This window comes from Ziziphus jujuba, chromosome 1 (genome assembly GCF_031755915.1).
Source record: "Ziziphus jujuba cultivar Dongzao chromosome 1, ASM3175591v1".
In the NCBI taxonomy this organism is placed as follows: domain Eukaryota; kingdom Viridiplantae; phylum Streptophyta; class Magnoliopsida; order Rosales; family Rhamnaceae; genus Ziziphus; species Ziziphus jujuba.
This window is the reverse complement of record NC_083379.1, coordinates 46,779,936-46,807,487: the sequence shown is the minus strand read 5'-3', so window position 1 is coordinate 46,807,487 and position 27,552 is coordinate 46,779,936. Positions and strand designations below refer to the sequence as shown.

Genomic DNA, 27,552 nt, shown 5'->3' with positions numbered 1-27,552 from the left:
TTCTTTTACTTTTTCTTTCCCATTTTTCTTGGCTGCATTGCTTCCCTAAATTTAATACTTTAGGCGAGGGGAATAACAAAATCATGGTATTATATAATGCAAGTTTCCAACGTTCTTTCCTGAGAAAATTTTTTGGGATCAAGTTCTGTCCTGCATGGCCATATCTCCTTGGACAAATGAGATAACAATCTCTATGTTTTGAATATGTGACTTTGAAGTCTTATTTGGATCTACCCACATCTCCATTTTTGTACACCTCCAAGCTTTGAAGTCAAAATTCGTGGGTTATGGATTAGGGTTACAGTCAAAATACCATAGTGCTTGAGCCATTTTAGATTCATCGAATTAAGATTACAATCAAAATACCATAGTGCTTGAGCCGTTTTAGATGCATCGAATTTAGATTACAGTCAAAATACCTTAGCGCTTGAGCCGTTTTAGATGCATCTCTATAGCCTTTTTCTTACCATGTTACCACTTTCAAGTAAAAATCATCAATCTAGTTCTGAATAAGATGATGCTCTTTCAGGAATCACAAAGAAAAAACAACCCACCAAAAAAAAATCAAAAAAAAACCAAAGATGAGGAATATGATATTTGCAAATACAATACCACAGAAAAAGAGGACAGCTTCTTCATAAAAAATGGAGGTAGAGTGTTACAAAAGCTTATTACTACTTCCAATGGCTATTGCAATTCCATTAGGATGTTCACCAAAAACGAGCTCGACAAGGCAACAAACAGCTATCACATAGATGGAGTCCTTCAAAGAGATTGGAATTACATACTCTACAAAGTGACTCATGGAGATCAAGATATTTATTTTAGTGAAAAAGTTTGGAAGATCTAGCCTGTAGAGTTCAAAAAATATGAAGTTGCAATAGTCTCCCAGCTGAACAAACACAAAAATGTTTTGAAGCTTTTGGCTTGCTGGCTAGAGACTGAAGTTCCCGTGTTGGTGTATGAATTTGCAGGAAATGGAAATCTGTCAGAATGGTGAAAAAGTGCTATCATGGGAGATCAAGTTGAGGATTTCTACCCGAGTAGCAAATGCTCTTGCATATCTCCATGAAGGTGCTTCCAGGGTGGTCATCCATAGAGATATAATGCCAAGGTACAAATTCTTAGACCAAGACTATGTTCCTAAACTCTGTGAGTTCCAAATCTTATACCAATTCCTTTAGGAAAAACTCATGTAGATGCAAAAATGGGAGGGACTATAGGGTACCTTGTTCTGTAGTGATTTCCATAATTTTAGCATTATACTGCTTGAGATATTGACAGGAAAGAAAATTAGGGACTTGTTCAATTGTTGGATGATAACGCATTTGGGAGTCCTGAAAATAGTGTTTCAAGTTCCAAGATATTGCAGCTTTGATGAACTGCATGAGTTGGATAGTAGTGATTGGAGTGTTGAGGAAATGGTATTAGAAGGAAGCCTGCTTGAACGCTAGCATATTGGAATACGGAAACAGCGGACAAGTAATGGAATGTGCTGAGGTGGCACTAAGGTGTGTAAGAATGAATCCTGATGGAAGACCCTCAATGAAAGAAGTGGCACAAGCACTCAGATATCTCAATAATTGCCGTATTAAAATGGATTAATGTTTAAATCATGAACTAGTATAGTTGATGGTAACAGGCTTATTCAGATGACTTAGAAGCATCTTTCACCTTTTTTGTTGGGTCTATGTCCAATTATGTGTCTTGTCTTCTCCATGTCAATCATATCTCGTTAGATGAATGGAAGCACAATCCCAATGTTATTGACTTGTGTGATAAAGCAATCTTATTTCGGATCTCCCCACATCTCCATTTTGTACCACTCCAGGTTCTGAATTAGACGAAAGACAACATTGATAGCTCAAATTCAGATTCTTATAGCAACATTAATGTCTCAAACTTTAGAGACTTTAGCTGCGAAGGTGTTGGAATGAGGTCAGACCAGGTCATAGAGAGGTGTCTCGAAGTGAAACATTCAACTACTGCGGATGATCATAAGATTATTTGTGACTTTCACTCTTTTCAGAATTATTCATAATTGAACATTTAACAATTATTTACGCCGTAGTTGACTACACAACTTGCTAATATATCTAATCTTTGAGTGATGTCCTCGAACCAACAAGAACATTCAGTTACATTTTGGTTTTGGTTTTGGTAAGTCTCCTTTACAATTTTTCTGCAAATAGTTTTCGAACATGTTGAGGCGCTTCAAAAATTCTGAATGCAAAACGAAGGAGAGCTTCTATCTAAAGAATGGGGCTGCCCTGTTAGAACAGATGATAATTTGTTTTAATGGAAAATGCAATCCCATTCGAATCTACTCTGAAAATTATCTCAAAGATGCAACAATTGACTTTCATGATAATAGAGAGCTTCACCGAGATTGGAACTATAATCTGTACAAAGATGATCACGGAAATGGTCAGTTTTTGGTGAAAAAGTTCAAACCAATCGCAGTTCCATTCAGTTACAATTCTCTTCAACTTATTGCAGAGGAAGCAGCAATTGCATTACAGATGAGCAAGCACAAGAATGTTTTGAAGCTGTTGTGTTGCTGCCCGGAGACAGATTTACCCATGTTGGTGTATGAATTCCCTGCAAATGGGAATCAAATTAGTAAAAGCAGCTCTCAATATATATATATATATACATATGCATATATTCTTTTTTTAAAAATCTGTTTCACAAAAATTATGTCCAAATCAGAACAATGTGTCCTTTTTACCAAGTGATTACGGCCATAGCCTCTCGTGACTTAATAAACATGCTTTTGTTATTTTTATGTTTTGATTTGATGAGATAATGTATAGAAATACAATTAGGATGTTCACCAGAAAGGAGCTCAACAAGGCAACAAATAACTTTCACATAGATGGAATACTTCGAAGGGATTGGAATTACATATTCTATAAAAGGAACTCATGAAGATTGAGCTATTGTACTGAAAAACTTTTGGGTTAGTGCCCAGAGACTGAAATCCCCATGTTGGTGTATGAATTTGCAGGAAATGGAAATTTGTCAGATTAAATCTACATCAACGTTGAAAAAGTGGTACCATGGGAGATCAAGTGGAGGATTGCTACCCAATTAGCAAATGCTTTCGCATCTAGCCCCTAGAAGGTGCTTCCAGTGTGATCATCCATGAGGATATAATGCCAAGGTATACATTCTTAGACCAAGATTATGTTCCTTAGCTCGCTGAGTTCCAAATCTCTGTACCAATTCCTTGATAAAATGGGAGGGACTATAGGATACCTTGCCCCAGAAGTGGTAAGCGGTCGAATTACATAAAAGAGCGATGTATATAGCTGTAGTATTGTATTGGTTGACATATTGGCAGGAAAAAAATCAAGAACTTTGTTGAATTGTATGGATGACTACGTATTTGGGGGTCCTAAAAAATAGTGTTTCAAGTTAAAGGAGATTGCAGCTTTGATGAACTGCATGATACTTGCCTGAAGGCTAACATATTGGAAGATGGAAACAGAGGACAGTTAACGGAATGTGCTGAGGTGGCACTTAGGTGTGTAATATTGAATCCGTACGAAAGACCTTCCTTGAAGGACGTGGCACAAGTACTCTGATTTCTCAATAAGATGCAGTATTAAGGTTAATCATGAACTAGTTTGGGTGATGGTAACAGGCTTGTTAACCCACCTGTTCGAGACCCCGCCTTCTGTATCATATGTTTAATTTTCAGCTTAATGTTTATTAGACATTATTATCTTACCTATTAATTTTGTTGATTATGAGAGAGGGTGTCTACTTGAAGAGAAGAAAGACAAAACAAAAACAAACACGAAAAAAAAAGAAAAATTTGTATATCAAAGTTATACATGCGACTAATAAGAGGGAAAAAACTCGAATACTTTCGGGGTATTGGGTGGTAGGTAAAAAATACCATAGGATATTTTTGTTTCATTGACACGGTTTGCACTGTTACAAGTATGTCACGTGGTCTTGCTTGCCCTCTAAACAATTATTTGTGGTATTTAAGCCATACACGCAACTTAAATAGTTCCAAGGCTTGAGTGGTGTCCTGTAATATTAATTTTCTGAACAGTTATCTTCCAAATATGTTTTCAGGCTTCAGAAACCACAAGCGCAAGACAAGAGAGAAGAACTTCTTGAAGAATGGAGCTGCAGTATTAGAACAACTCATAATTTCGTTCAATGGAAATTGCAATCCAATTCGGATGTACTCCGAAGAAAACCTCAAAAAAGCAACAAACAACTTTCACCATGACAGAGTGACCCACCGGGATTTTAACTATACATTGTACAAAGGAATTCACCAAGGCCGTTATATCTCAGTCAAAAAGTTCAAACCTTTGTTAGGCCTAAACTGTGATTCTCTAGGACTTATTACCAACGAAGTTGCAGTTGCTTCGCAAATGAGCAAGCAAAAGAATGCTTTAAAGCTCTTAGGCTGCTGCATCCAAACTGAGTTGCCCATGTTGGTCTATGAGTTCCCAGCAAATGGGAATCTCTCAGATCATATAGAGAAGAATGGTTGGCCACTGCCGTGGGAGACCAAGTTGAAGATTGCTAGTGGAATAGCAAGTGCAGTTGCTTATCTCCACCACGGCTTATCCAAGACGATCATCCATAGAGACATAGTGTATGGACATGTATTCTTAGACCATGACAACGTAGCTAAGCTGTCAGAGTTCCAAACCTCAGTTCCAATTCCTGCAGGGGAAACTCATGTGGTTGCTGGAGTATTCGGGACTCATGGGTTCGCTGCGCCGGACGTTGAAAAGTACGGATGGCATACAGAAAAGAGTGATGTTTATGGATTTGGGATTCTACTTTGTGAGATCCTAACAGGGAAGAGATATGATGCCTTGAGGTGGGGTTCAGAATTTTCGGACATTTATAGAAGAAACAGCTCAAACTCGGTGGTTGAATCAAATGATGCTTGGGGAAGAGATCTAGCAAATGTTTGTGCAATTCACTTGAAGACCAAATCGAATATCTGGGATGAAGAAAACAGAGTGCAAGTAATGGAATGTGCCGAGCTTGTAGAGAGGTGTCTCCAAACAAATCCTAATGAAAGGCCCGACATGATCCAGGTTGCAAAAGCTCTCAGATTCAACAAAAACATCCAACATTAGCATAGTCCTAGATTAATTGCTTGTGTCAAAATTAATAAACTTGCTTCCAATTCTGGTAGTTCTGGGACTTCTCTTTACAATATGTTCATTTCCAAGGTATTTCTCATGCCTCTCTTTTTCTTCATTGTTAATTAACTTTCACTTATTAATTGTGTTACATGTATTAAACAGTAAGTGTAAGAGTCATGGCTCTTATTGTAATTTTGTGGAGTAGTCGAAGAAATAATCTGCTCTCTATTAATTTCGTTTGTTCTTTAACAAGTTTACTGGACAAAGTTTAGAGATTTTAGTTCTTTTTCTTGTGGACGGCTTATTTGATTGCTAATTATCGAATAATTTATTTGGATACCGTTTTAAGTTTTCTTTTATTTTAAAATAGAAATTCTTTATAATGCCACGTGTACACATGCTTTCGGTAATGACAGACGTGTCACATGTGAACGAAGCAATCAAAAATTTCAACATAAACAAGTTAGTCAAGTACGTCGTTGCGACTAGAAATTTCTTTCGCAGTCAACATCAACATGACATCTCGATAATATCTGACCTATTTGTCATCACAAGAATAAATTTTAGTTGAAATATTTTATTTTATTATTTTTTATTTTAAAATTTTAATATCTCATCATCAAAATTATAATTTGAGATAATTAATAATGATAAATAATATATATTTTTTTAATATTATTGTTTCTCTGCAGAGAAATGATCTAACATAGTAACACGTTGTGGTGCTATGTAAATTACAAGTGGCCTTCAAATATTTACTTAGAACAAGATTATATATGTTGACAAGTTGTTCGAGTTCCAACCCTCATTATGTACCATACCAATTCCTGAGGGTAAAAACCATGTTGATATTTATATTCTACACAGGCCAATTCGTGTTGGTATAGGTCCAGAGGTTAATATTAAAGGGCATTTTGCGGAAAAGAATGATATTTAATAGCTTTTGGATACTATAATGCAACTCTTAACGTCAAAATCATACCGTGATTTGATGGGTGGCGGTTCAGTTACTAATTGCAACAACAGCTCAAATTCAGATCAAGACAAGTACTTGATGAGCTGTTTAGATCGTTGTGACAACATTAATAGCGGAAATTCAGAGAGAAGTTGGTGAGCATTTCAGATTCTTATGGAAATATTAGTAAGTTAAGTTGAGAGGATTCAGACAGTACTAAAAGGTAATATCTAGCAGGGGTGTGTGAAAATTGCTTGGAAGGCCAATGTCTTGCAAGAAGGAAATGAAGTGCATGCGATGGAATGTGGCAGCTGATAGAGAGGTGTCTCAAAATGAAACTACATGGCAAGCCCCATAAGATGCAAGTGGCAGATTCATCAAAAATATTCAACAGTAAAATCTTCAAATCCTATGAACCTTTTCTTAAAAATCAGTTGGTTTAATTAATGTAGTTTTGGTTGAATATATAGGCAAGTAGCTAATTTCTGGGGTGCTTTTTTTTTTTTTTTTTAATATTATACCAGTAGAACTGGATATTTAGTGTGGCTAATTAGTTTATTTGGTCGCATCTTCCTGCTTACTAGTTGAATTAGTGGGTAAAAAATATATAGAAGATTATGTTTTTCTACCTTTTATTTTGTTTGGGGAAGAGATTTAGCAAATGTTTGTTATATAGTCAGTTGAAGGACGGTATCTTGGATCATGATGAAATAGAATGCAAGAGTAAATGGAATGTCCCAGACTTGGGTAGAGGATCTGCAAACAAATCCTAATGATATTGATAGGCACCGCATTATCCAAGCTGGCTCCCACATTGAACCCAAAAAAATGGTCCAAGTACGTTTGAAATTTGGGTTGCAGTGTTTGTACGATTATAATCGTATTTTTCTCTACTCCCATTTGTAGTGTAAATGTCATCGACGTAGCAAGTAAGACTTTTTTGGAAGCAAAATAAATAAATAAATAAATATGGCAGAGGCTTTCTTCTTATTTATTATTATCTGTTTTTGCAATAAATTTTTATACTATGGATTGCTGAATTACCATTTAAGACTTCTTGTTTTGATTTTTGTAAGCCCCATGTCACGAATAATTATTACCATTATTAGTCATGAGTAAAATATTAATAATGCTAAACTTATTAAAATATTTACTAAATTTATTAAAGATAAAATAATCTGGTAGATAATGTGATTTATTTTTTTAATATATTTTTTCATTTAAAAATTTATTCATTCATATTTAAATTATATAAATATATTAATAAATAACATTATCTAAACAATACAAAAGGGATAATCCACATGAAAGAGGAGAAAATAAAATCTCTGTAAGTGTGTAGCTTTTTCTTTTCTTTTCTTTTTCAAAGTAATTGTAAATGCATAGTTGACCACACAAGTTGTTAAATAACCAACTCTAAGTGTCTTTTTTTTTTTTTTTTTTTTTTCCAAACTGGATAATAGGATTACATCACTAGTGTTAAATCCAAGATGTGGGATGATCATCAATGGTCATTGCCAATTGGATTGGCTCAAGAAAGACACTTCAAGTGATGTCTTAAAGGCAAAAAGAAAGTTTAGTAAAGATATGTCCATGAAAGAGGAGGGTTAAGGTCCAAATGATATGCATCATGCCTTAGCTTGGCATTACCCAACGCTCTTGTAAGTGAATTTGGGCCTTCCCATTTCACCATCTTCCTAATTTCCTCGGTATTTCTCACCGATACATATATATATTAATAAATGAAGATTAAGATTGATAGCGATTGAAATTACATATTGATTTGTCTTGTGGTGATTAAAAATTTTCCACCGGCTACAAAAGACTTTGAATAATAATAGTATTGTGAGACTTGATTTTAAACATAGCCAGGGTAAGACCGAGTAAACTTGTTAAGCGAGTTCCTGTTCTAGAGAGATTATAAATCAACCTAGCTAGTTTGGGCTGCGTTTCCAATTTCCATACCTTTCTGGCTTTTGTAATGCTTGGGAAAAAATAAGTCATCCAAATATGTTGTCATGCTTCAGAATCTGTCCCAACAAAAAGGATTTTGAATCCAATTACCAACCCAAAACAAACGAAGAGGCATTATTCCTAGAGAATGGAGCTGCCGTGCTAGAACGGCTTATAGTTAGTTCCATTCAATGGAAATTGCAATCCCATTCGCGTCTACTCCATAGAGGATCTCAACAAGGCCACAAACGACTTCGACTGGGACAGAATGTTGCACTCCGATTTGTTTTACATAATGTACAAAGGAGTTCATGAAGGCCGTGAGATTTGAGTGAAGAAGTTCGATGCAACCTCAAGACCAAACGAGGATTGTTTAGAAATGATTACAAATGAAGTTGCGATTGCTTGGCAGACCAGCAAGCATAAGAATTTTCTGAAGCTCTTAGGCTGGTGTCTAGAAACTTTGTCGCCAATATTGGTATATGAATTCCCTGGAAAGGGAAATCTCTCCCTTCATATCTATTGGAAGAATGAACAACTTGCTTGGGACGTAAGATTAAGGATAGCCGTGGAAATAGCAAATGCCCTTGCTTATTAACTCCACTATGGTTTGTCCAACGTGATCACCATAGTCGCACGCTGCCAAGATATATATTCTTGGACAGAAACTATGTAGCCAAACTGTTCAAATTCCGACTCTCTATACTAATTCCTTTAGGTCAAACTCATGTGGATGCCAAAATATTTGGTGGGAGAGAGTAGAGTATGTTGCCCCAGAAGTGTTGCCCCTGAAGCAGCAACAAGGCGGATCACAGGGAAGAGTGATGTATATAGCTTTGGGATTGTGCTGTTTGAGACATGAACAGCAAAGAGAAGAAGTGATTTTCCAAGTATTTCTAAAAGCAGAAACTCAGCAAATTCAGAGGATGATGCTTTGGATCATGAAGATGTAGAAAAATTTTTGTGACGCTCAGTTGAACTTGAAGGACAACATCTTGGAACAAGGGAACAAAATTCAAGTAATGGAATGTGGGAATCTTTTAGAAAGGTGCCTCAAAATAAATCCTGATGACAGACCAGATATGATCGAAGTGGCAAAAGCTCTTAGATTGATCAAGAGCATCAAGTAGTAAACAAGGTCAGGTCCAAATCATGAACTGGGATGGAATTGTTGAAGATTGATCAGAAGCATCAAGTGGCTAGTTGTTTCATTTGGTTTAACCTTTTCGCTTACTTGTTCTTTATTATTACTTTTATTTAATTTCATTAATGAAGTGTTGAACCATCAGAATTATTTTTTTTTTTGTTGAAAACTTTCTTGAACACCATTGCAGAAACTGAGTTCGGGTTTACATTTGTGCCAAAATCAGTTCTAAAAAGCAAAGAATTTACCCTCCTGCTATATGAGTCTTCTTAGTATAATTCAAAAAATAAAAATAAAAATAAAAAAAGAAGAAGAAGGCTCTGATACAGTCTAACCCTCCAAGGACAAGTAGAACCTATGAATGGCCAGATGGGATCCCACTGTTGTTGGTTGAACTGGTAATCAGTGAGCTAGATATTATTTATTCTTTCCCTGTGCCTTGATGATCCACCGTTTCTAAATAATCTCTGCAGCCAAAACTGAAAATATGTAAAAAGAAGCATATATGGTTTTCTTCTATTTTCTTCTTTTTCTTTTTACTGGAAATAGAATATATGATTTCCCTGGCTGAAAGCAAAGCGTTCCTTTTTCTTCCCTTAACAAAAGATAAAGGATGGCAATAATTAAGCCGGAAAAATGATGTCCAAAACAGAGCATGACTTAAGGTTGTATCCCTTTAACCAAGTGTAATTTTAGTCATAGCCTCTCGTGACTTAATGATGCATACTTCAGGAGTGATTTAATTTTGGACCATGATAATGACTCCAGTGGCTCCGGGCCAATGACCGGTCAACAAATAATTCCAGCCAACATTAAAGGACAAAACCATCATACAAGTCAGATTGGCTGGTGCACCAAAAATGCCTTATTTACTAGGGCTGTTTCTAGGATGGACCAACCCTTCATTTATTAGTTCTACACCCAAAAGGATCTAATTGTATTTGCGCAAGAGGCCAAAAAAACAAACAAATTTGAACATCTATTTCCCTCCTCAAACATCTAATCTGAACCCATGGCTTGGAAGAGAATAGGGAGTGAAGAGAAATGGGATAGGGAGATGTATCTTTTGCATTGTTTGTTGGCTGATGCATGCTGGAGTTAAAGTAGGAAACAGAAACAATGTTTTATTAAAGCACCTTATCATATGAATGATGAAGAATTACACAGTATTTTCACTGTAGGAATTGTAAAATCTATAATGACACCTGCTTTTTTCATTCATATCAAACAAAAACCCCAATAAACTTTTCTAAAGGTGATGGCTACAGAGCTTGTATAATTTTGAATCATTAATGGTTTGCACATTAAAAATAAAAATTAAAAAAATTAAAAATAGAAAGAAAGAAAGAAAAGAAAAAGACTTGTATTGCTTGACAGAAGTTCCTTCATCTGCTAAAAAGGTAAATATTGATACATATGTGGATGGTGTATTCTTATAGAGGTGCAGAATCCAATTTACATCATCCTAAACAAGAAAGCATACCAGATACAAGAAATTAAGAAGACATGAAAATGAGCCAAGTAAATAGCAAAGAAAAGCAGTAACACTTTATCTAATATACATATAACATAACCCACATTGTACACACCATTGAATCCCCAAATTTGCTGTCAATTAACAGTTTCCAAATCATCTCTACTATATTACATTCGCCATAAACCCCAATGTGAAATTGATAAATGAAGAAAAATGTTACAAGACCTACTCTGCATTAAACTTGTGTTTTCTCCTGGACCTGCTGTACAATTTGGAAGGTGGAGAGGGAGAGAACTCAAATGGGAGCAGCGGGAGATCCATTTCCCCTTTCAAAATCTTTACAATCTCGCCGATATCTGGTCGCAACTCCGGCATTTTCTGTAAGCAAGTGAGAGCCAAGTTGATACATAAGCTTGCTTGGTCTTTATTATAGTCATCTTTCAATTTCTCATCTACAAGGTCTAGAATATTCCCAGCTTGAGCTAAGTGTCGGCACCAGCTTATTAAATTCGCCTTTTCCAGCTTCATGGGTGAAGCAAGAACATGTAATGGTCTTCTACCAGAAACAATGACGAGGATTAGAACCCCTAAACTGTAGATGTCAGCTTTCTCCATCAAATATCCACACCCTCCATATTCTGGTGCAACATAACACAATGTTCCTCTCATGCTAGTTGTGCTGCTGAGCTCTCTACTGAATAGATCTCCACTCCACATGTCACTGCCAACAGAATGAGTGTTCTTCTTCTTCCACCCCCTTCTAAAGCTGAATTCCCCATTTTGATCACACTCATTCTGACTTTGTTCCCCAAAGTTCTTTCGTCTATGAAAGTAAAACCGTCTACCAAGATCAAAATGTGGCATTCTGAAGCCTTTCTTCCACTTTGTCTCAAGATTTTTCAGCTTGCTACTCTTCTTGCTAATCTCAGCTAGGTGCTCTTCTTTCCACCACTCTTGCATCTTCCTCGGTTTCTTCTTACGGTTTTTCCTGCCCTTTGGTTCTTTCTTCTTATCTGGATTTTCGAACCGGAAATCCTGTAACCGAGGTTCTTTTGCATCTTCTAGTTTATCCACTGGACTTGATTGATCCATGTCAGTCTTCTCAGGAATGCTCTTCTTTTCTTCATCCCAATCAGGATTTGTGGATGGGCAAATTTGACTTCCAATCCATTCCATAACATAATCTTTACTACAAAGTTCACCACTCCCATCCTGCCTCCACCACCAATCCTTTCCCCACTGTTGTGTATCCAGAGCTTCATCAACCGGTGAATTTGTACTATTCAACTCCTTACTATGATCAATGCTGTACGGCTCATCATAATAAGGAACAAACCTAGTATTCCAATCATCCCCACCAAAATCTATAGTTGAAACCTCTTTCCCTTTAGCATTATTACATTTGCTGTCACTCTCATTTGCAATGTTGGCATTATAATTCATAGAATTCAAGTTCAAGGCTTTAACATTATAGCATGTTCTACTATTTTTTGATGAGGAAGAAGCCTGTAAAGCAAGAGCAAAATCTACCTCTTGAGCACTCTCCACTGGTGTACCAATAGCTGGCGTCTCCGTTGGCAGGTTCCCTGAAAGGTCTTGGCTTTTCCATAGCTCCTGACTCTTCCCCAAGTCCTGACTAAACATATCCACTCCGAAGTCGCCCTCCACCTTAATCCTGGACAACCCGAAATCCGAAATCTTAGCCCGGTAATCAAAATCGAGCAGAACGTTGCTTGGTTTAACATCTCCGTGAATCACGGGAGGGTCACATCCCAAGTGCAGAAATTCAAGAGCTCTAGCAACGTCCAATATGATCTCAAACCTCCTTTCCCAACTCAAACTCAAAATACCATCTTCAAAAAGCGACTCTTGGAGACTCCTATTGGGCATGTACTCGTAAACAAGGATTCTGTAGTTCTTTTCCACACAATAACCCAAAAGGGTCACCAGAAATGGTGATCTTAAGCCACCCAAAATCTGCAACTCGTTCTGAAACTCTCTCTCTGTCTGCAAAGACAGAGCATCCAGTCTCTTAATGGCAATAAGCTTACCAGTCCCTAGCATACCTCTAAAGACAGTACCAGAACCGCCTTTGCCAATGACATTGGCAGCATCAAAATCATTGGTAGCATTCTTGAGCTCTTTGTGTGAGAACCTTTGGAGCTTGAGAGGTGCACTGGAATCAAATGGAATAGTTCTAGCTCTGTGCACAAGTGAGTGCCAGAGGTGGTAAAGAAAGTAGAGGATAGAGGCAAGTATAACTAGAGAGGCAGAGATTGTGAGGAACAAGAACAAGACCCTGGTCTTGGTTAAAAAACTAGGAGACCTTGGAGTTGGAGAGTTGGGGTATGGTGGGAAGGTTCTTGAAGGCATGGTGGGGTGGTTTCAGTTACTGGGTCTCTGGGGTTTGTTAGTTTGGTCTGGCAGAGTGAAGAAGAAAGAGGCAAAGGAAGGGAATGGGATCTGTGGACTTTCATTGTTGCATTTTGCTCTGTCTCTCAGTATCCAATGTGGGTTTGCTTTACAGTTGGATAATCTAAAGAGATTTCGCTTAATTTTTTCCTTTTATTTCTTTTTTGTGTTTGTTTAATTATTGGATTTGGGATTTTATTGATTTTCTTGAATAATGAGTCTAGTGATTAGGAAATGAGGATTATATAAAAGTAGAGAGGTGGAAGAGGAGGGAGGGTCCCAAGGTGCTTTTGACTAAAGTGAAAGTTTTGCAGACAGAGTCTTAAGAAGAATAAAAAAGAAAAGATAAAGAAAAAAAATAAAAATATAATGGCATACGGTTGCGGTAAAGTTTGGTAGTTCTTTGAGCAGGGAATTTGTCTTACACGCTATGATAGCGTATGTTATGCACATGAAAAGTCTAAGATTTTTTTTTTATTTTAAGAGGTAATTTTAAAATAATGTTCAGATTTTTTTATTTTAAGAGGTAATTTTAAAATAATGTTTTTTCTTTGTTGAAGGAAATAATCTGATTCTTGTTTACAATACTTTTTATGTGTAAAATATTATAATTGTTGTATCTTTTATTTCCTTTATTACTCCCTTTAATGGTAGTAGGACGTGTCGTAAATATGTTTTGTAGCTATATATATATATATACGATTTATTATTTAATATATATGTATATATACAGCAACAGGAAATGCTCCTGATATGTTCTACTACAATGAGAGAAAGTAACAAAGGATATAAACGATATAACAATTATAATATTTATCCATAAAAAGTATTGAAAATAAGAAATTGGATTATTTTCTTTTCAAAGTTGAATTATCATTTTTTTAAATACTAAATTGATGGTATGTGAACTATCATATTATTTATATTGTCTCTAACATTTTTTTCTTTTATGTAGACCCAACTTTTTAATGTAAAGCTAAGATTTTCATTACTGTAAGGTTTAATATATGTAGCTAGAGATATTCACGATATATGCTACCGCAATTGAAGGAAGTAATAGGGGAAATAAAAAATAAACAATTATAATATTTATGTAAATAAGAATCGGATTATTTCCTTTACACTGACTTCAGTCTTCGGGTATAATTTATAAAACTTTTTTTTTTTTTTTTTGGATAATAAATAATACAATAGAGCTTGTTTGTTCACATGTTTGCTCTACATATTTCAAGAAGATAGAGATTCCACTGCTCACAATTCTTGTAGGTCCTCTTATAGACTCCAACACTGTCATCCTAATTATTGCTTCTCCATTTTTGCACTAATTCAAATCCTTTGTGATAACCGGTTTATAAGTGAGAAAACAAAGAATTCACAAAAAATTATTTAGTGGGTTTTTGTGGTACTGCTGCTAGTCCAACAGTTGAATATAACCAGAAATTCAGCCACAATAAAAACCGCGTTTGAAAATGACAAGACTCGTTAATTCTGATATAGTTCTGTGTTTTTTCAAACTGTTGAGGGCCCATTTCATATCTCTCTCTCCTCATAAAATAATGGAAAAATGAAAGTTGCATATTTAATATAACATGGAAAGTATAGTTGGTTTTTGACAATTCATTTGATAAAGTTTTCCTTTTCATATTTGGCCTCGTTAGAAACACATCATTTAAGATTTCTATCTGAAAGTAGGTGGAAGGGGTAGGGCTAGAGAGATGAGTTGTAGTAAAAGCATAAAGATTCTTCAAAACAGTGAGTTTTTTTAATGTCTCAGTCACAAACAAAAGTAATAAATGGATGATGCTAATAAGATCAAGAACAGAACAGTTAAACTGTTTCTTCTTTTAAAGCTCATAAAAAAATAAAAAAATAAATAAAGCCCAAAGCCTAAACTTTGTATAAAGTTTTGCTTGTGCTATGTGTGTGTGTCTTCAAATAACAAGCTAGCGTATTCAATTGGAATTAGAACAAGTGAAGAAAGCAATTGAACAACTCAGAGAAGAGAACAAATAAAATAATAATAATAACAATAATAAAAAACGCGATATAAAATAAAATAAAAGCTACTGGCTAGTTGTAATTTGCCTAATTTTCAAACAGAGAGACTTTGTGTTAAAACTTGACAAATCTCCATTCCACTATCAATAAAAGGGCAAAAAAAAAAATTTGTAAGTCAACCAAGATGGTTTAGTTGAGCTAATTGGAAAAACCTCCCCTCAACATCCATTGACAATATTTGTCGATAAATGTACATTACATAAAAATATAAGTATAATGGAAATTTAATTTAGACTCAACTAAAGTCCTTGAACACCCTGTTTTTTTTTTTTTTTTTTTTTTGGGGGGGGGCCAATAATTTAAGTTGTACCAAAGTTTGAGTGTCTAAACAATCGACCATTGGCACCTCATGCATATCCCAATCCTCATAAGAGCTTATGATGAGGCTACACTTGGAGCCAAAATGCAAGGCTATATAACATATACGCATTACGGGCGTAGTGATCGAGGTATGTGCTTTTTGAAAGAAGATGAAAAGAAGATAGAAATTGGGGGTTGATGGTTTTTTTTTCTTTTTATTTTTTTTATTTTTTTTTATCTCTCTGTTTTTTTTGGCTGTGACAGGTGCAATGTTGCTATTGTGATAATGCAATGTCTAGTGCAGAGAGTTTGCTTTTGTATGCCCAACAGGTAGTGTAGCAAAAGAACATGGATGCTGGTGCTTTGTGGGTCCTGTCCACCAGAAGGGAGGTGAGATTTCATTGCAATTCTTTTCGTTCATTTATTTATTTTTTTTTTCGTTTGGCCAATTGTTCTGGTTTTCTCTGTTTTTTGGGGGTTGTTTCTTTGCCGTTTGTATTTTCATTCCTATATATATATATATATATATATATTTACAACATTATATACTAGATAGAAGGAATACTAGTTTGTTCAAAAGAATCACTCAAAAAAGAAAATTGGAATGTTAAGTATGTTTATTTGAATATACAGTCTCATTGAACGGTCAAAGAAAGCACTAAGAAAAGAAGAATAAAAAGAAAAACAGTTTTGTCTCTCGTGAATAAAAAGTTTGTAACAGGTGGAATTAAGAGATTGGTAACAGGTGGAATTAAGAGATTGGTTCATCATCCATATGTCCGACAACTAATAGAAAGGTTTTTTGAGATTGTAAAATATTCTTTTGTGTCCCAAAAAAAAAAAAAAAAAAACAAATGATTATAATATATTCTTCAATCACAAATTAAACATGACATGTGATGAATGGGCACCGTTAATTATATAAATTTATATTCTAGAAATACCAACTTCTTAAGCCATATATTCCGAATTTCTTCTGTCTTCTTTTGTTTTCTTTAATCTTGGAAGCGATAACTATTAAAAAATGAAAAAAAAAAGGGAAAAAAAAGAGGGAAAGAGAAATGGATCCTTGAAAGAATTAATAAATATAATGAATAGAGAAAGTGGAGGTATTGATAGATGGCACTTAAAATTATTAGATAAGAAATTTGAAATAAAGATGAAAGTATTTCAGGAAAAAAAAAAAAGTGGATATTATTTGAGTGAGAAATCCATTTATACAAAATAAAATAGATAACAGTAATCCATTAATATAAAATAAAATAGATGACAGATATACTCAAAGATCTAAGGATACATTAATTATTAAGATGTGCTAATCATGCATCCATGATATAATAGTTTTGCAAATTATTATCAATAGGGATCCACCATATGGGGCAATACCCCCATGCATTCTAACAAATATATTATGTCTGACACAAGGTGTAACATTTAATTGATAAACAAACTATATAACCCCACACCAACAAGAGGATCTAGTGGGGATATGCTACCGACCTTATTTAAAAAAAGAAAAAAGGAAAAAAAAGGTTTTGTCAAAGCTATGAGAAATGATCCAACTCAACTCAGTTATAAACAAGTAAGTGAGTGTGATTTGCCTTTTGGGATTTTATTTAAATCAAAGAAGCCAAAGGAAAAATTATGATATATTAAGTATATGCCTAACTAGCTAGGATATTGGCTTGCTTCATCTATAAGAATTTTCGAATTTTCTGATCTATTCAAATATATATATATATATATATATCCTATTTGCATTTCCCCTAACAATTTTACAATTAACATTAATAATAGAGGAATATATTTTTTTTAATCAAATTTTATATGCATATTAGTTTCTTTGGTCAAAAATTAAAAATTTAATATCTATTATTACACTAAAACTTAATGATCTTTATTATATTTATTTATTTATTTCTTTTGGTTAACCTTTTTATTTTCTTTTGTATTTCTTTTTATGGTGAAGGAAATTTGTGTAGAAAAAAAGTTGGAGCTTCTAATTAATTTAATCAAATGTAATCTTATCCAGACTTTATGTAAGCTAATTAAAGTTGAAGTATAGACAGTCTTTAGTTCTTTACTTTATTCTTTCATCGTCTTCCTTTTTCTTTTTTCTTTTTTAATCTGTTATTGCTTTCTCTTTTTGTGTTTTATTTATATTTGATCGATCTAAGGCCCAGAAATCCCGTAGACATCAGAATAAATTAGAATTGGATTGATATGAATGTTATTATAAGCTTTGACTTGTAGCACTTTTTGCAGCTCTCTGCTGGCTAAAGCCTACCGCTAACAGCCAATGCTGTATTTACATTATTTTAGCTCCTTACTTTTGGATTGGTTTTTTTTTTTTTTTTTTTTTTTTTTTGGCTCCTGATGAAATTTGGGTTGAGTTTTAAAAATAAAACAAAATCCAACATTAATATCAACTGGAACATTGGCTTTTGAAACTCAATAATAAATTCCATGTTGAATTCAATAAATTGACAAATACCAAATACTTCTTCCTAGAGAAAGCGAGGCTGTATGACATTTGATTAAAACACAATGCCAAAGTCAATTTAAAGAAAAAATATATATGTGTTCCTACATATATATATATATATATATATATATATTTATGATTTTGATTGACAATTCAATGGAAAGAAATATCTGCAAAATAATTGAAAAGTCTACTTTAAAGTAAATATAATGATTAATGATTAAACATGACAGAAGAAAAATGTTGAGTACCATTCAATTAGATGGTAAAAATCCAATTTAAAGCATCATTAAGCTCCTATTCAGATGGAATCTCACCCAAACGAAGTTGCATAAAATCCTTTCCAATTGCCTTTTTTTCTTTTTCTTTTTTATTTTTTTTTCCTTTTTAGTTGTCATGGATGGGATGTTTGAGGACACAGATTTTTTGGTCTTAAAGCATTTAAACAAGTTTTGACGTTTGTTATTTACCAAAACAAAAAACTTTTGACATTTATTTAGTCACTTCTCTTCTCTAGTAATAAAATTGCGCATAATAAAAAGAACAACATATTATGATAAAAGAAAATATATATATATTTTTTGTGGGCTCAATTTTGTACCTGAATAATGGATGGGGCCCGAAATTATTCAAGATAGTGCCCAGAAGCTAATACTGTGTAACCAGAAATTGGGCTGGCCCAATAATTGTCCATCGGTGGAGTAGCTCGGTGTTTAAGGAACCAATTAGAGAGAGACAAGTAGGAGTGTGCAAAAACCGTTATAACGGTTGAAAGTAAAACCTCTATCCAACTGTCCAACGTCCTGAAGAGCAAACATTCCCAATTACACGCCTTTAATTTCATCCCTTTTCCTCTTCTGCATCCCCAATCTCAGCAAGTTATCATGCACCTGCAGATGATGATTTGTTATTGATTAAACCTTTTAGCATCAAAGATTATAATTATCATAGTAAGTTTTTTTTTTTTTTTTTCCAGAGCTGCATTTATAATTTTTGGCATTACTAAACCTTTCTTGATCAATTCTTTATCTATTTATTTTGATATAATTATTCCATTTGTAAATGCTGAAATTTGGGTGCAAATTGGATATTAATTAATCTATATGAATGCCAAATATTTATGAAAATGTCACAAAGCGACTTTTTTTTTGCTTTATAAATTTTTGAGCGCAAAAGTTTTTAGCTGGTTAGACATGAACAAGAGTCAAGCAATTGCAATGGGGGATATGGTTCTTGATGCTGAGATATGACTTGCTGGGATTTGGCATTTTGAAGAATAGTGATTGATGTTTCCAGGAATGGAGATTTTTGGGTTATTGATTAAATCCAGAAAAGAGTCTGGCTAAGTTTAGTGTACGGTGACTTTGACAACCATTTTCCAGTTGTTTTTTGTTTACTTTCAATAATGATTGCAAAAGCATTAATGGCTGATTAGTTGGATAGCCATATAATATATAAACAAGAGGACATAAATCAGGTTGTGCATACAGAGATACAAGCATGATATTTTGATACAAATAAACCATGAAAATTCTGACCTATATATATATATATATATTTTTTTTTTTTTTTCATGCAACAATTTCTACTGATTAAATTTGATTTTTGTTTGGTTGGTAGTAAATGATTTGATTTGGAACTTACTTCTGAATCCTGAACCTATTCAATCGGTTCTTCAAAATGTTTGATTCTGGTTACAAGTCTCAGTATATTGGCGGTCAAAGGGAGAAATTCGTTAGGTATGGAAATGAACATTGATATCTAATATTATTCCTTCCCATAAAATGACTTAAAAACTTCCCATTTTTTCGAGAGAAAAATGTAGAGGTGGGGGTGATTTTATATAAGCAAAAGTAATAGGCGTTTGAAGCTGAACATGTAGAATCTGATTTTGGTAATATTTGTAGGTTGGACGATTTAGATTCTACATTGTCAGCGTCAGCATCAGCTGTTAGGATGAAGAGAACCAGATTTAATATAGAGGGCTTGCCTTTCACTTCTCGTTCGAGAAAGAATGCAGCAAAATCCTTCAGGTTCGAAATGAAGAAAGGGTCAGATGGACTGAAAACCATAGGTAGATCATTAAAGACTGGTGTCACTAAGATGGTTTTCCCAGAAGATCTTAAAGTTTCTGAGAAAATGATATTTGATCCTCAAGACAAGTCTCTCCTGTTTTGGAATAGACTGTTGGTCATTTCATGCATTTTTGCAGTTTCTATTGATCCTTTGTTTTTCTATCTTCCTGTCTTCAATCATAAATCAAATTGCCTTGGTATGGATACAAGTCTATCAACCACAACAACTACTCTGCGGACAATAATGGATTCATTCTACCTCGTTCGCATGTTTTTTCAATTCCGAACAGCTTTTATAGCACCATCTTCTAGAGTTTTTGGAAGAGGTGAACTTGTAATTGATTCTAAAGAGATAGCTAATCGGTATCTTCATCGTTATTTCTTTGTTGATTTGTTAGCTGTCCTACCCTTACCTCAGGTTTGGAAAACCATCTTTTTGTTTTCTTTTGCATATATGCCATTAAGATTGGAATATTGGAGCAAAAGTTTGCTTTTTTACTAAGTAATTTTGTTAGTTTATATGCAGTTTGTGGTATGGAGATATATTACGAAATCAGATGGTTCCAATGTATTGTCTACAAAACAGGCATTGCTAAAAATTGTGTGCTTTCAGTTCTTTCCAAGATTTATTCGATTGATTCCTTTAACTTCAGATCTTAAAAAGTCAGCTGGTGCTTTTGCTGAAAGTGCTTGGGCTGGTGCTGCTTACTATTTGCTATGGTTTTTCCTTTCTGGTCAAGTAAGTGTCTTTCTCATGTGGCAAATTCATGTCTTTTCTTTCTTTTTCTTTTTTGTTTTCAAAATATACATATATATATATATATATTATATGCCTGAGTTGCTAAATCTACTGCGTTTTGCTTTGTATGGACAAAATTTGGCAGATCACAGGGGCTATTTGGTACTTACTAGCTGTGGAACGTAATGACACATGCTGGAGAGATGCTTGTTCTAGAACAGGAACATGTAAGATAGAATATTTGTACTGTGACAATAAGCATGTGGAAGGCTATAGACAATGGCAAAAAATAAGTAAGGATGTTCTTAATAGCCACTGCTCTGTGTTCGATGATGATTCATCTTTTAATTACGGCATCTATACACAAGCTATATCGTCTCGAATTGTTGAATCCAGGGCTTTTTTCTCCAAATTTTTTTATTGTTTGTGGTGGGGAGTGCAAAATTTGAGGTATATTTCCTTCTTCTTTTTTTTTTTTTTCCTCGAGTTTTTAACATGAACTCTTTATTTTCTCTAATTTTCTGGGCACAAATTAGTCAGAAAAATTGCAATTTTCCTTTTTTTCCTCTCAAATTCTCCCTTTAATTTGAACATGTTCTCATTTTACTTTCTACAGTACACTTGGTCAAGGGCTTCAAACAAGTACCTATCCTTTAGAGGTTCTCTTTTCCATAGCTATAGGCATTGCTGGCCTCACCCTTTTTGCGCTTCTAATTGGAAATATACAGGTAGATTTTACTACTTTATTTTGTGGGTGCTTTTCATATATCTAGTTTCAGATGAGGATGCTAGGAAGTGTGAAGATCATTGCTCATCTCAACAATTATTTTAACATCAAACCAATTATCATTAACAGAAAATAAGTAGAGAATATATGTATGTGTTTGATGTCTTTACTATGATTATATTGTAAGTTTCTCTTCAAATTTGTGTTTGGTTTTCATGTCTAGGCCATTCAAACTTAAGTTGACAATGATTATATCCAACAATCAGTTCGAAACAAATCTATAACCATTGAAATTTTAAACAAATTCAAAACCATCTGCAAAGTCAAATAATCTATATATCAAATCTAGTTCCTTACCATGGAACAAATATTACTGCTTGTATCTTTCCGTTGTAATTTTGAGGTTTGAAGTTACTTGCAATTTCCATAGACAAACCTTCAGTCCATGACAATTCGTCTTGAAGAAATGAGGATCAAAAGGCGCGACTCTGAGCAGTGGATGCATCACCGCTTGCTTCCACAAGATCTTAGGGAAAGAGTTCGACGCTATAATCAATACAAGTGGTTGGAGACTCGAGGTGTAGATGAGGAAAGCATAGTCCATAGTCTACCCAAAGATCTCAGGAGGGACATCAAACGACATCTTTGTTTGAATTTGGTGAGACGGGTAAGTAAATGTAGTCATTTTTTGCTATACAAATTTGTTTCTTCTTCATCAATGAAATGTTTGTATTTTGTTTCCCAAAGAGATATGTGCTGCAATGCCAATGGCTTTGTATGCAGGTTCCTCTTTTTGCCAATATGGATGAGCGGTTACTTGATGCCATTTGCGAGCGTTTAAAGCCAAGTTTATACACTGAACATACGTATATAGTCCGAGAAGGTGATCCAGTTGATGAGATGCTATTCATCATCCGAGGCAGGTTAGAAAGTGTGACTACAGATGGTGGAAGGAGTGGATTTTTCAACAGAGGTTTTTTAAAAGAAGGTGATTTCTGCGGAGAAGAGCTTTTAACATGGGCCCTGGACCCGAAAGCTGGTTCGAGTTTGCCATCTTCTACACGAACTGTGAATACTTTAACTGAGGTGGAGGCTTTTGCCTTGGAGGCAGAGGAGTTGAAGTTTGTTGCCAGTCAATTTAGACGTCTTCATAGCAGACAGGTTCAGCATACATTTCGTTTCTACTCCCAGCAGTGGAGAACGTGGGCTGCCATTTTTATCCAAGCTGCGTGGCGGCGGCATTCGAGGAGAAAATTGGCAGAGCAACGGCGTAAAGAAGAGGAGGAAGAAGATGAAGAAGAGTTTGGTTATAGTAAGGAAGAAGATAGGAAGGCTTTACTTGCTAGAGTTAGTAGCACATCGAGGCTTCATGCCACTTTTTTCGCTTCCCGTTTTGCAGCAAATGCTCTTCGTGGTCATAGGCTTCGCGATGCAAGTAGCACCAGTAATATAATTCTGAGGAAGCCTTCTGAACCTGACTTCTCGATTTATGATGCTAATTGAATTTGATTTTGTGTTTATTTTAATGATTAAAACCATTAAGTTGACGTTGTTAGCTCTTTCTGTACAGATTGCATATCATTGAAACTGTCCAAATTGTATTAGTATGTGCTGGTTGGCAATTTTCTCATTGCAGTTTCATGTAAATATGCCAAAAGGATTTGGTTATATAGTAAATACTTACATGTTGATCCATATTGATTGGTGATTATAGGAGATCGAATAGATTACAAGTTTAATGAGATATTCCATAGACATTATTAGAGTCTCATGGAATATCATACATATAAGTGTTTTCTGTTGGAAAGAAATCCTTTTCCTTTTAATTTTTTTATTCTTAAAAATAAAGGTATGATTTTCCAAACCCTCCAGCTCTCTCCTGTCTCATTTGATTTTCTTCCTATTGAATGTAGTTTTTGTAGGAAGTCCAATGCAAATCTTCTGAATCTTCCTGTTTCCTGAAATCCTTTCCCTGAGTTCATGAGTATTTCCGAGCATATCAGATCAGCTATCATTGATCTCTTTATCACTGAGATCTCGATCACGTTGAGAACTTTTGTTTTGATACTGCCCTACTCAACTACGCCATTCAGAAGATAATTCTAATTCAACGTCTTCTTCCCACCAAGTAGCAGCCTGAAATGTCAGATTTACAACCAATTGATGGATCTTAAAATCATTCTAACATAACCAAAAGACGAAACTACTTATAGTAAGCAAACCTTATAGCCTCTACGAAGAAATTCTAGTGAGCTTCCTTCTTCCTCTTGTAGTCCTAGGACCCTCAGCAGTTCTTCCTTTGTCTACACAAGACACTGAAAAATTAACCTCAAAGTTCAAGAAATTACTAGGGAACAGTTTAAGAAAAAAGAGCAAATGCAAATTGGATTTTGAAACAGAAATATACCTCGCCCAGTGTGAAGCGAGTTGAACTCTCTGCTACACAAGCATAAGAACCATCTGCTTGTTTAAGCATTACCTGCCATGGCCCTGAAAAATTTTGAACAGAGAATTATGCAGTATGACAATACATAGATTGGGCAAATTCTAATATATGAAATAAACAAGTTAAAAAGATCAGGGACAGAAACAAAATCCATGGCCTAAAACCCTGGGAAGCATTAGATTGACTTTTGAGAAAGCATTATTACAGAGTTTACTACAGTTTTTATTTTCAATTAACGTAAAAAAGATAGAAATAATTTAGGAAGTAAAGGAGAAGACAAGAATACTACAAAGTAAGCTTTTAAGCAACATATTAGTTACCGGGGTATTGACGGAACAGAGCTCCACTGTAATTCACAATATAAGGTGCTACTGCTACTGTCTTAGGAATTAACAAACACATGGTTACTGAAAGCTGCACTTAGATACAAAGAATTAGCAACACATGAATGATATAAATGAGTAAGGTGTACCTTTGAGTACTCTCTGGTTCGAATATAGAACACTGGAATGAATTGCGAAAGAAATCGATATTGCAAATCTTTGGTTGGAAATCCCAGAAGGCCCAAGTCAGCACTGCAAAGTTAACAGCTTCTAATTGACAACAACAGTGTATGGGGAAGTATAACAAAATGATTTTTCATTAAAGATCAAGAAAGGATAAAAATTACCGCAATGTATCAAGTTCAAGATTAAACAGAAGTGTTGGAGTTGACTTAGCAAATTTTTCCTGCACGTTCTTTACAGATTCAGTAGAAAAAATAAACCAGCATAAAATAATGATCATAGCTTAATTAGGAACAAGTTCCAAAGTCAAGGACTTATGACGGGTGTGAGAACTTTCCATGAGTGAAAATTCCATACCACATATTTCTCTATTATAGCAAGTTCACGTGTGCTGCAATTAATAAATACATAAAGAGAAGGAGGTTCACTGGAAACCCAACGACCTGAAATTGTAAGAGATGACAAAGTATTAACTTAAAAGTCTCCAGACGTTATTATGGAACATTCACATGATTCAAAAAGATAGCAAGCAGCATAGCTAAGAAAGTAAACAATAAAATAATATAATCCTAGGAGGCAAGAACAGACCTTCAAGTAAACAATAAAATAATATAATCCTAGGAGGCAAGAACAGACCTTCATACTCATCTTCAAAATCAAAATCAAGTGTGTTCCTTATGGACTTGAAGAATGTGTTGACAGGACCACTGGGAACATCATCCAGAGTACCAATGGTTATACCATCAATCTGAAAGAAGAATTATAATCAAAACAAGGCATTCAAGGAATTTAATCTTAAAGGTGTTCCGGCTATTTGGACTTGTTTGTTAGAAAGATAATAATAATAAATAAACAGAACTAAATAAAATGGTTTTGATAATAATTTTCATAACAATTTGTTTTTGAAACAGAAAATAGGTTTTTAGTAAACAGCCAAAGACAAGGAAAATTTCCCTAGCCCAAAAAAAGAGCACAGAGTTTAGACAACAGGGAGACTGAGTTATTTTGTTACCGAGTCCAGAGCTGTCTTGAAAAGCTCAGTGGCCCTGCGTTTTTCTGGCTGATCGGGGAACACCTGAATTTAAAACAAAATGAAAAATCAATAACATATCTCTAATAGAAGGTACTACCATATATATGAGAGCACGAGTCTTCTTACAATGCAAGCTCTGGTTTCCTTTCTTTCTTGGAGCTTCCTTACAACAGCCAATGCAAGTTGGATGTTGGCATCTATGAAATCATCTGAAGATCCCTTTACATTTTTAGGAATTCGAGAAAATCATGTATCATGTATTCAGATTGATATGTATCATCAACTAGCCATAGCACTGTCATTGATAAGACTTCATTAAAGAACAAAAATAACATGTTTGACCTTTAGTACTATCCCAGAATAAATAACCTTAGGGGAACTAAAACAGAAAGGAAACAAGTATGACAAATAGTGGTAGTGGCTACTTAAAGTCACAACAGGGTTCATTTTGATCAATTACAGGAAACAATAATGAGAAGTATAGCTCATGACAAAGCATTCCGTAACCTAAGAAACTTGAAAGCAAAGAGAGGTACCTTATAGGAGGAAATGTTGCTAGGCAGTGGCCTGGATACATTATCCATAAAGGAACCAAGGAACAAGCAAGAAATAGAAAAAGTAACAAAGTATTAGTTGAGAGAACAATGAGGTGGAAAACATAAGACATATATAACCATAACTTGGAAGAACATGTAATGTAAGTTAGTTTGCTTCTCTATCCAAATTCAAAGTGCATTTCTTTTTCTTCTATTTCCCTAATGAAAATATTTTTAAGTCTTGCCAGACATGTGCATTTCCATAGCCATTAGAGTTTTAAATACATGTCCCCAATGTATTTCTAAATACAAAGTACCTCAAAACGATTAGCATGCAAAAATTTACCTAACAACCTAGTAAACAATATATGTAACCCATAAAGCTCCCTTCACTTACATAAACGTATCTAAATCCGGACACTGCTCGGAAACCAGTGGCTTTTTCATTTTCAAGTCATGTAACCAGGAAGAAAAATCCAAAATAACTCATAGAACAAGCTCAAAATTGAGAATTTCGAAATGGGTATAAAGGGAATCAAAATTATTGTGAATTTAAAATTTCTTTCAACCATAAGGAAAAAATAGAAGGCAAGGAACACTAGAAAATGTAACACAGAATTGTACAAGAAGCATTTTGAGAAACAGAGAAAAAAAAAAGTACGGGAAATCAATCTCCAAGCGGGTCTTTCCATCCTGGAGAGCAAAAGCAAGGGATTTTGCAGCATCTGTGACGAGAACTTCATAGGATTTGGGCTTGTAGACTGAAACTCCAGCCTTTGGATCGAAGCCCGGTACAGGGGAAGCTTGCTCTTTGCTAACGCACCGGATTTTGCTGTCTTCTGATAAAGCTCGAAAGGTAGACGAAGCAACAACGGGAATGGCGGTGGGAAGTGAAGTAAAGGAACGATTGTGAGAGAGAAGCGAGTGGTTAGAAAACTTAGAATGGCGAAGAGGACAGAGTAAGCAAGTGGGCGACGAGAATGTCAAAACAGCCATAGCCATACCTTGCTTCTTTCTTTTTCTCTGTCTGTGTCTCAGTTTGTACGACTGAGAAAAAAGCCAACGGATTAGACGATAACGAACTTGAAGCCTGAGAATAAAATAACAAAAATAAAATAAAATAACTTAGCCCCTGATTTTGAGGAAAATTGGACCCGGGCGCTTATTAACAGAAAACGAAATTTTCGTATACTTTATACACCATCACCATGAATAAAATTATAGTTAACAAAACCCCTTTTTTTTCTTTTTTTGGAATATATAAATATTGCTTAGAAACTTTTATGAATTATAAATTACCAACTTCCAATCTTTTTCAAGTATATATACATATATGTATGAGTAAAGAAAAATAAGTGTAACTGAAGGAGAAACAGTAATCCAAAAAGAAGAAAGTAAACTCAAAAGATTATGAATTTTGACTTTTGTGCCTATCCCATTGGAAATTAAACGAAATGTGCTTCAAACTTTTGGGCCCATTATTATAGGGCTTTATATATGAAACACAGGCCGGACCGTGCTCAGGATACTATGACCTGGGCCGTATAGAATAGAATTAATGAATGAATGAATTA

At 34.7% G+C, this 27,552-nt stretch overlaps 4 protein-coding genes across 6 annotated transcripts; 2 read left to right on the top strand and 2 right to left on the bottom strand.

Annotated features, from left to right (window-relative positions):
- The first annotated feature begins 87 nt into the window (after positions 1-87).
- On the top strand, positions 88-5,434 carry LOC125419127 (wall-associated receptor kinase-like 2). Its single transcript, XM_060813929.1, has 3 exons — positions 88-1,114; positions 3,011-3,166; positions 4,093-5,434. The coding sequence occupies exon 3, from the start codon at positions 4,203-4,205 to the stop codon at positions 5,121-5,123; it is 921 nt and encodes a 306-aa protein (XP_060669912.1). The 5' UTR covers positions 88-1,114; positions 3,011-3,166; positions 4,093-4,202; the 3' UTR covers positions 5,124-5,434.
- Positions 5,435-10,527: 5,093 nt separating this feature from the next.
- On the bottom strand, positions 10,528-13,295 carry LOC125422990 (putative receptor-like protein kinase At1g80870). The gene has a single exon (XM_048475824.2). It carries the CDS (start codon positions 13,032-13,034, stop codon positions 10,887-10,889), a length of 2,148 nt encoding a protein of 715 aa, XP_048331781.2. The 5' UTR covers positions 13,035-13,295; the 3' UTR covers positions 10,528-10,886.
- A 5,338-nt stretch (positions 13,296-18,633) lies between these two features.
- LOC107405533 (putative cyclic nucleotide-gated ion channel 8) lies at positions 18,634-23,486 on the top strand. Its single transcript, XM_048466777.2, has 8 exons — positions 18,634-18,866; positions 19,537-19,655; positions 19,824-20,409; positions 20,518-20,730; positions 20,876-21,180; positions 21,347-21,458; positions 21,888-22,124; positions 22,241-23,486. The coding sequence occupies exons 2-8, from the start codon at positions 19,597-19,599 to the stop codon at positions 22,958-22,960; spliced, it is 2,232 nt and encodes a 743-aa protein (XP_048322734.2). The 5' UTR covers positions 18,634-18,866; positions 19,537-19,596; the 3' UTR covers positions 22,961-23,486.
- LOC107406109 (protein LPA3) lies at positions 23,105-27,274 on the bottom strand. 3 transcript variants are annotated; one of them, XM_048466782.2, is made up of 13 exons: positions 26,983-27,270; positions 26,376-26,817; positions 25,979-26,009; positions 25,569-25,661; positions 25,422-25,484; positions 25,046-25,157; positions 24,767-24,852; positions 24,574-24,632; positions 24,376-24,478; positions 24,224-24,284; positions 23,865-23,947; positions 23,680-23,760; positions 23,105-23,593 (listed from the first exon to the last, which is right to left on the bottom strand). In XM_048466782.2, the coding sequence occupies exons 2-13, from the start codon at positions 26,423-26,425 to the stop codon at positions 23,534-23,536; spliced, it is 882 nt and encodes a 293-aa protein (XP_048322739.2). In that variant the 5' UTR covers positions 26,426-26,817; positions 26,983-27,270; the 3' UTR covers positions 23,105-23,533. The 3 variants fall into 3 exon arrangements, 2 of the variants coding, with proteins under 2 accessions (XP_048322739.2, XP_048322736.2); XM_048466779.2 differs by having other exon boundaries at positions 26,640-27,263; XR_007238746.2 differs by having other exon boundaries at positions 23,548-23,593; positions 23,680-23,772; positions 26,640-27,274.
- Positions 27,275-27,552: the final 278 nt, after the last annotated feature.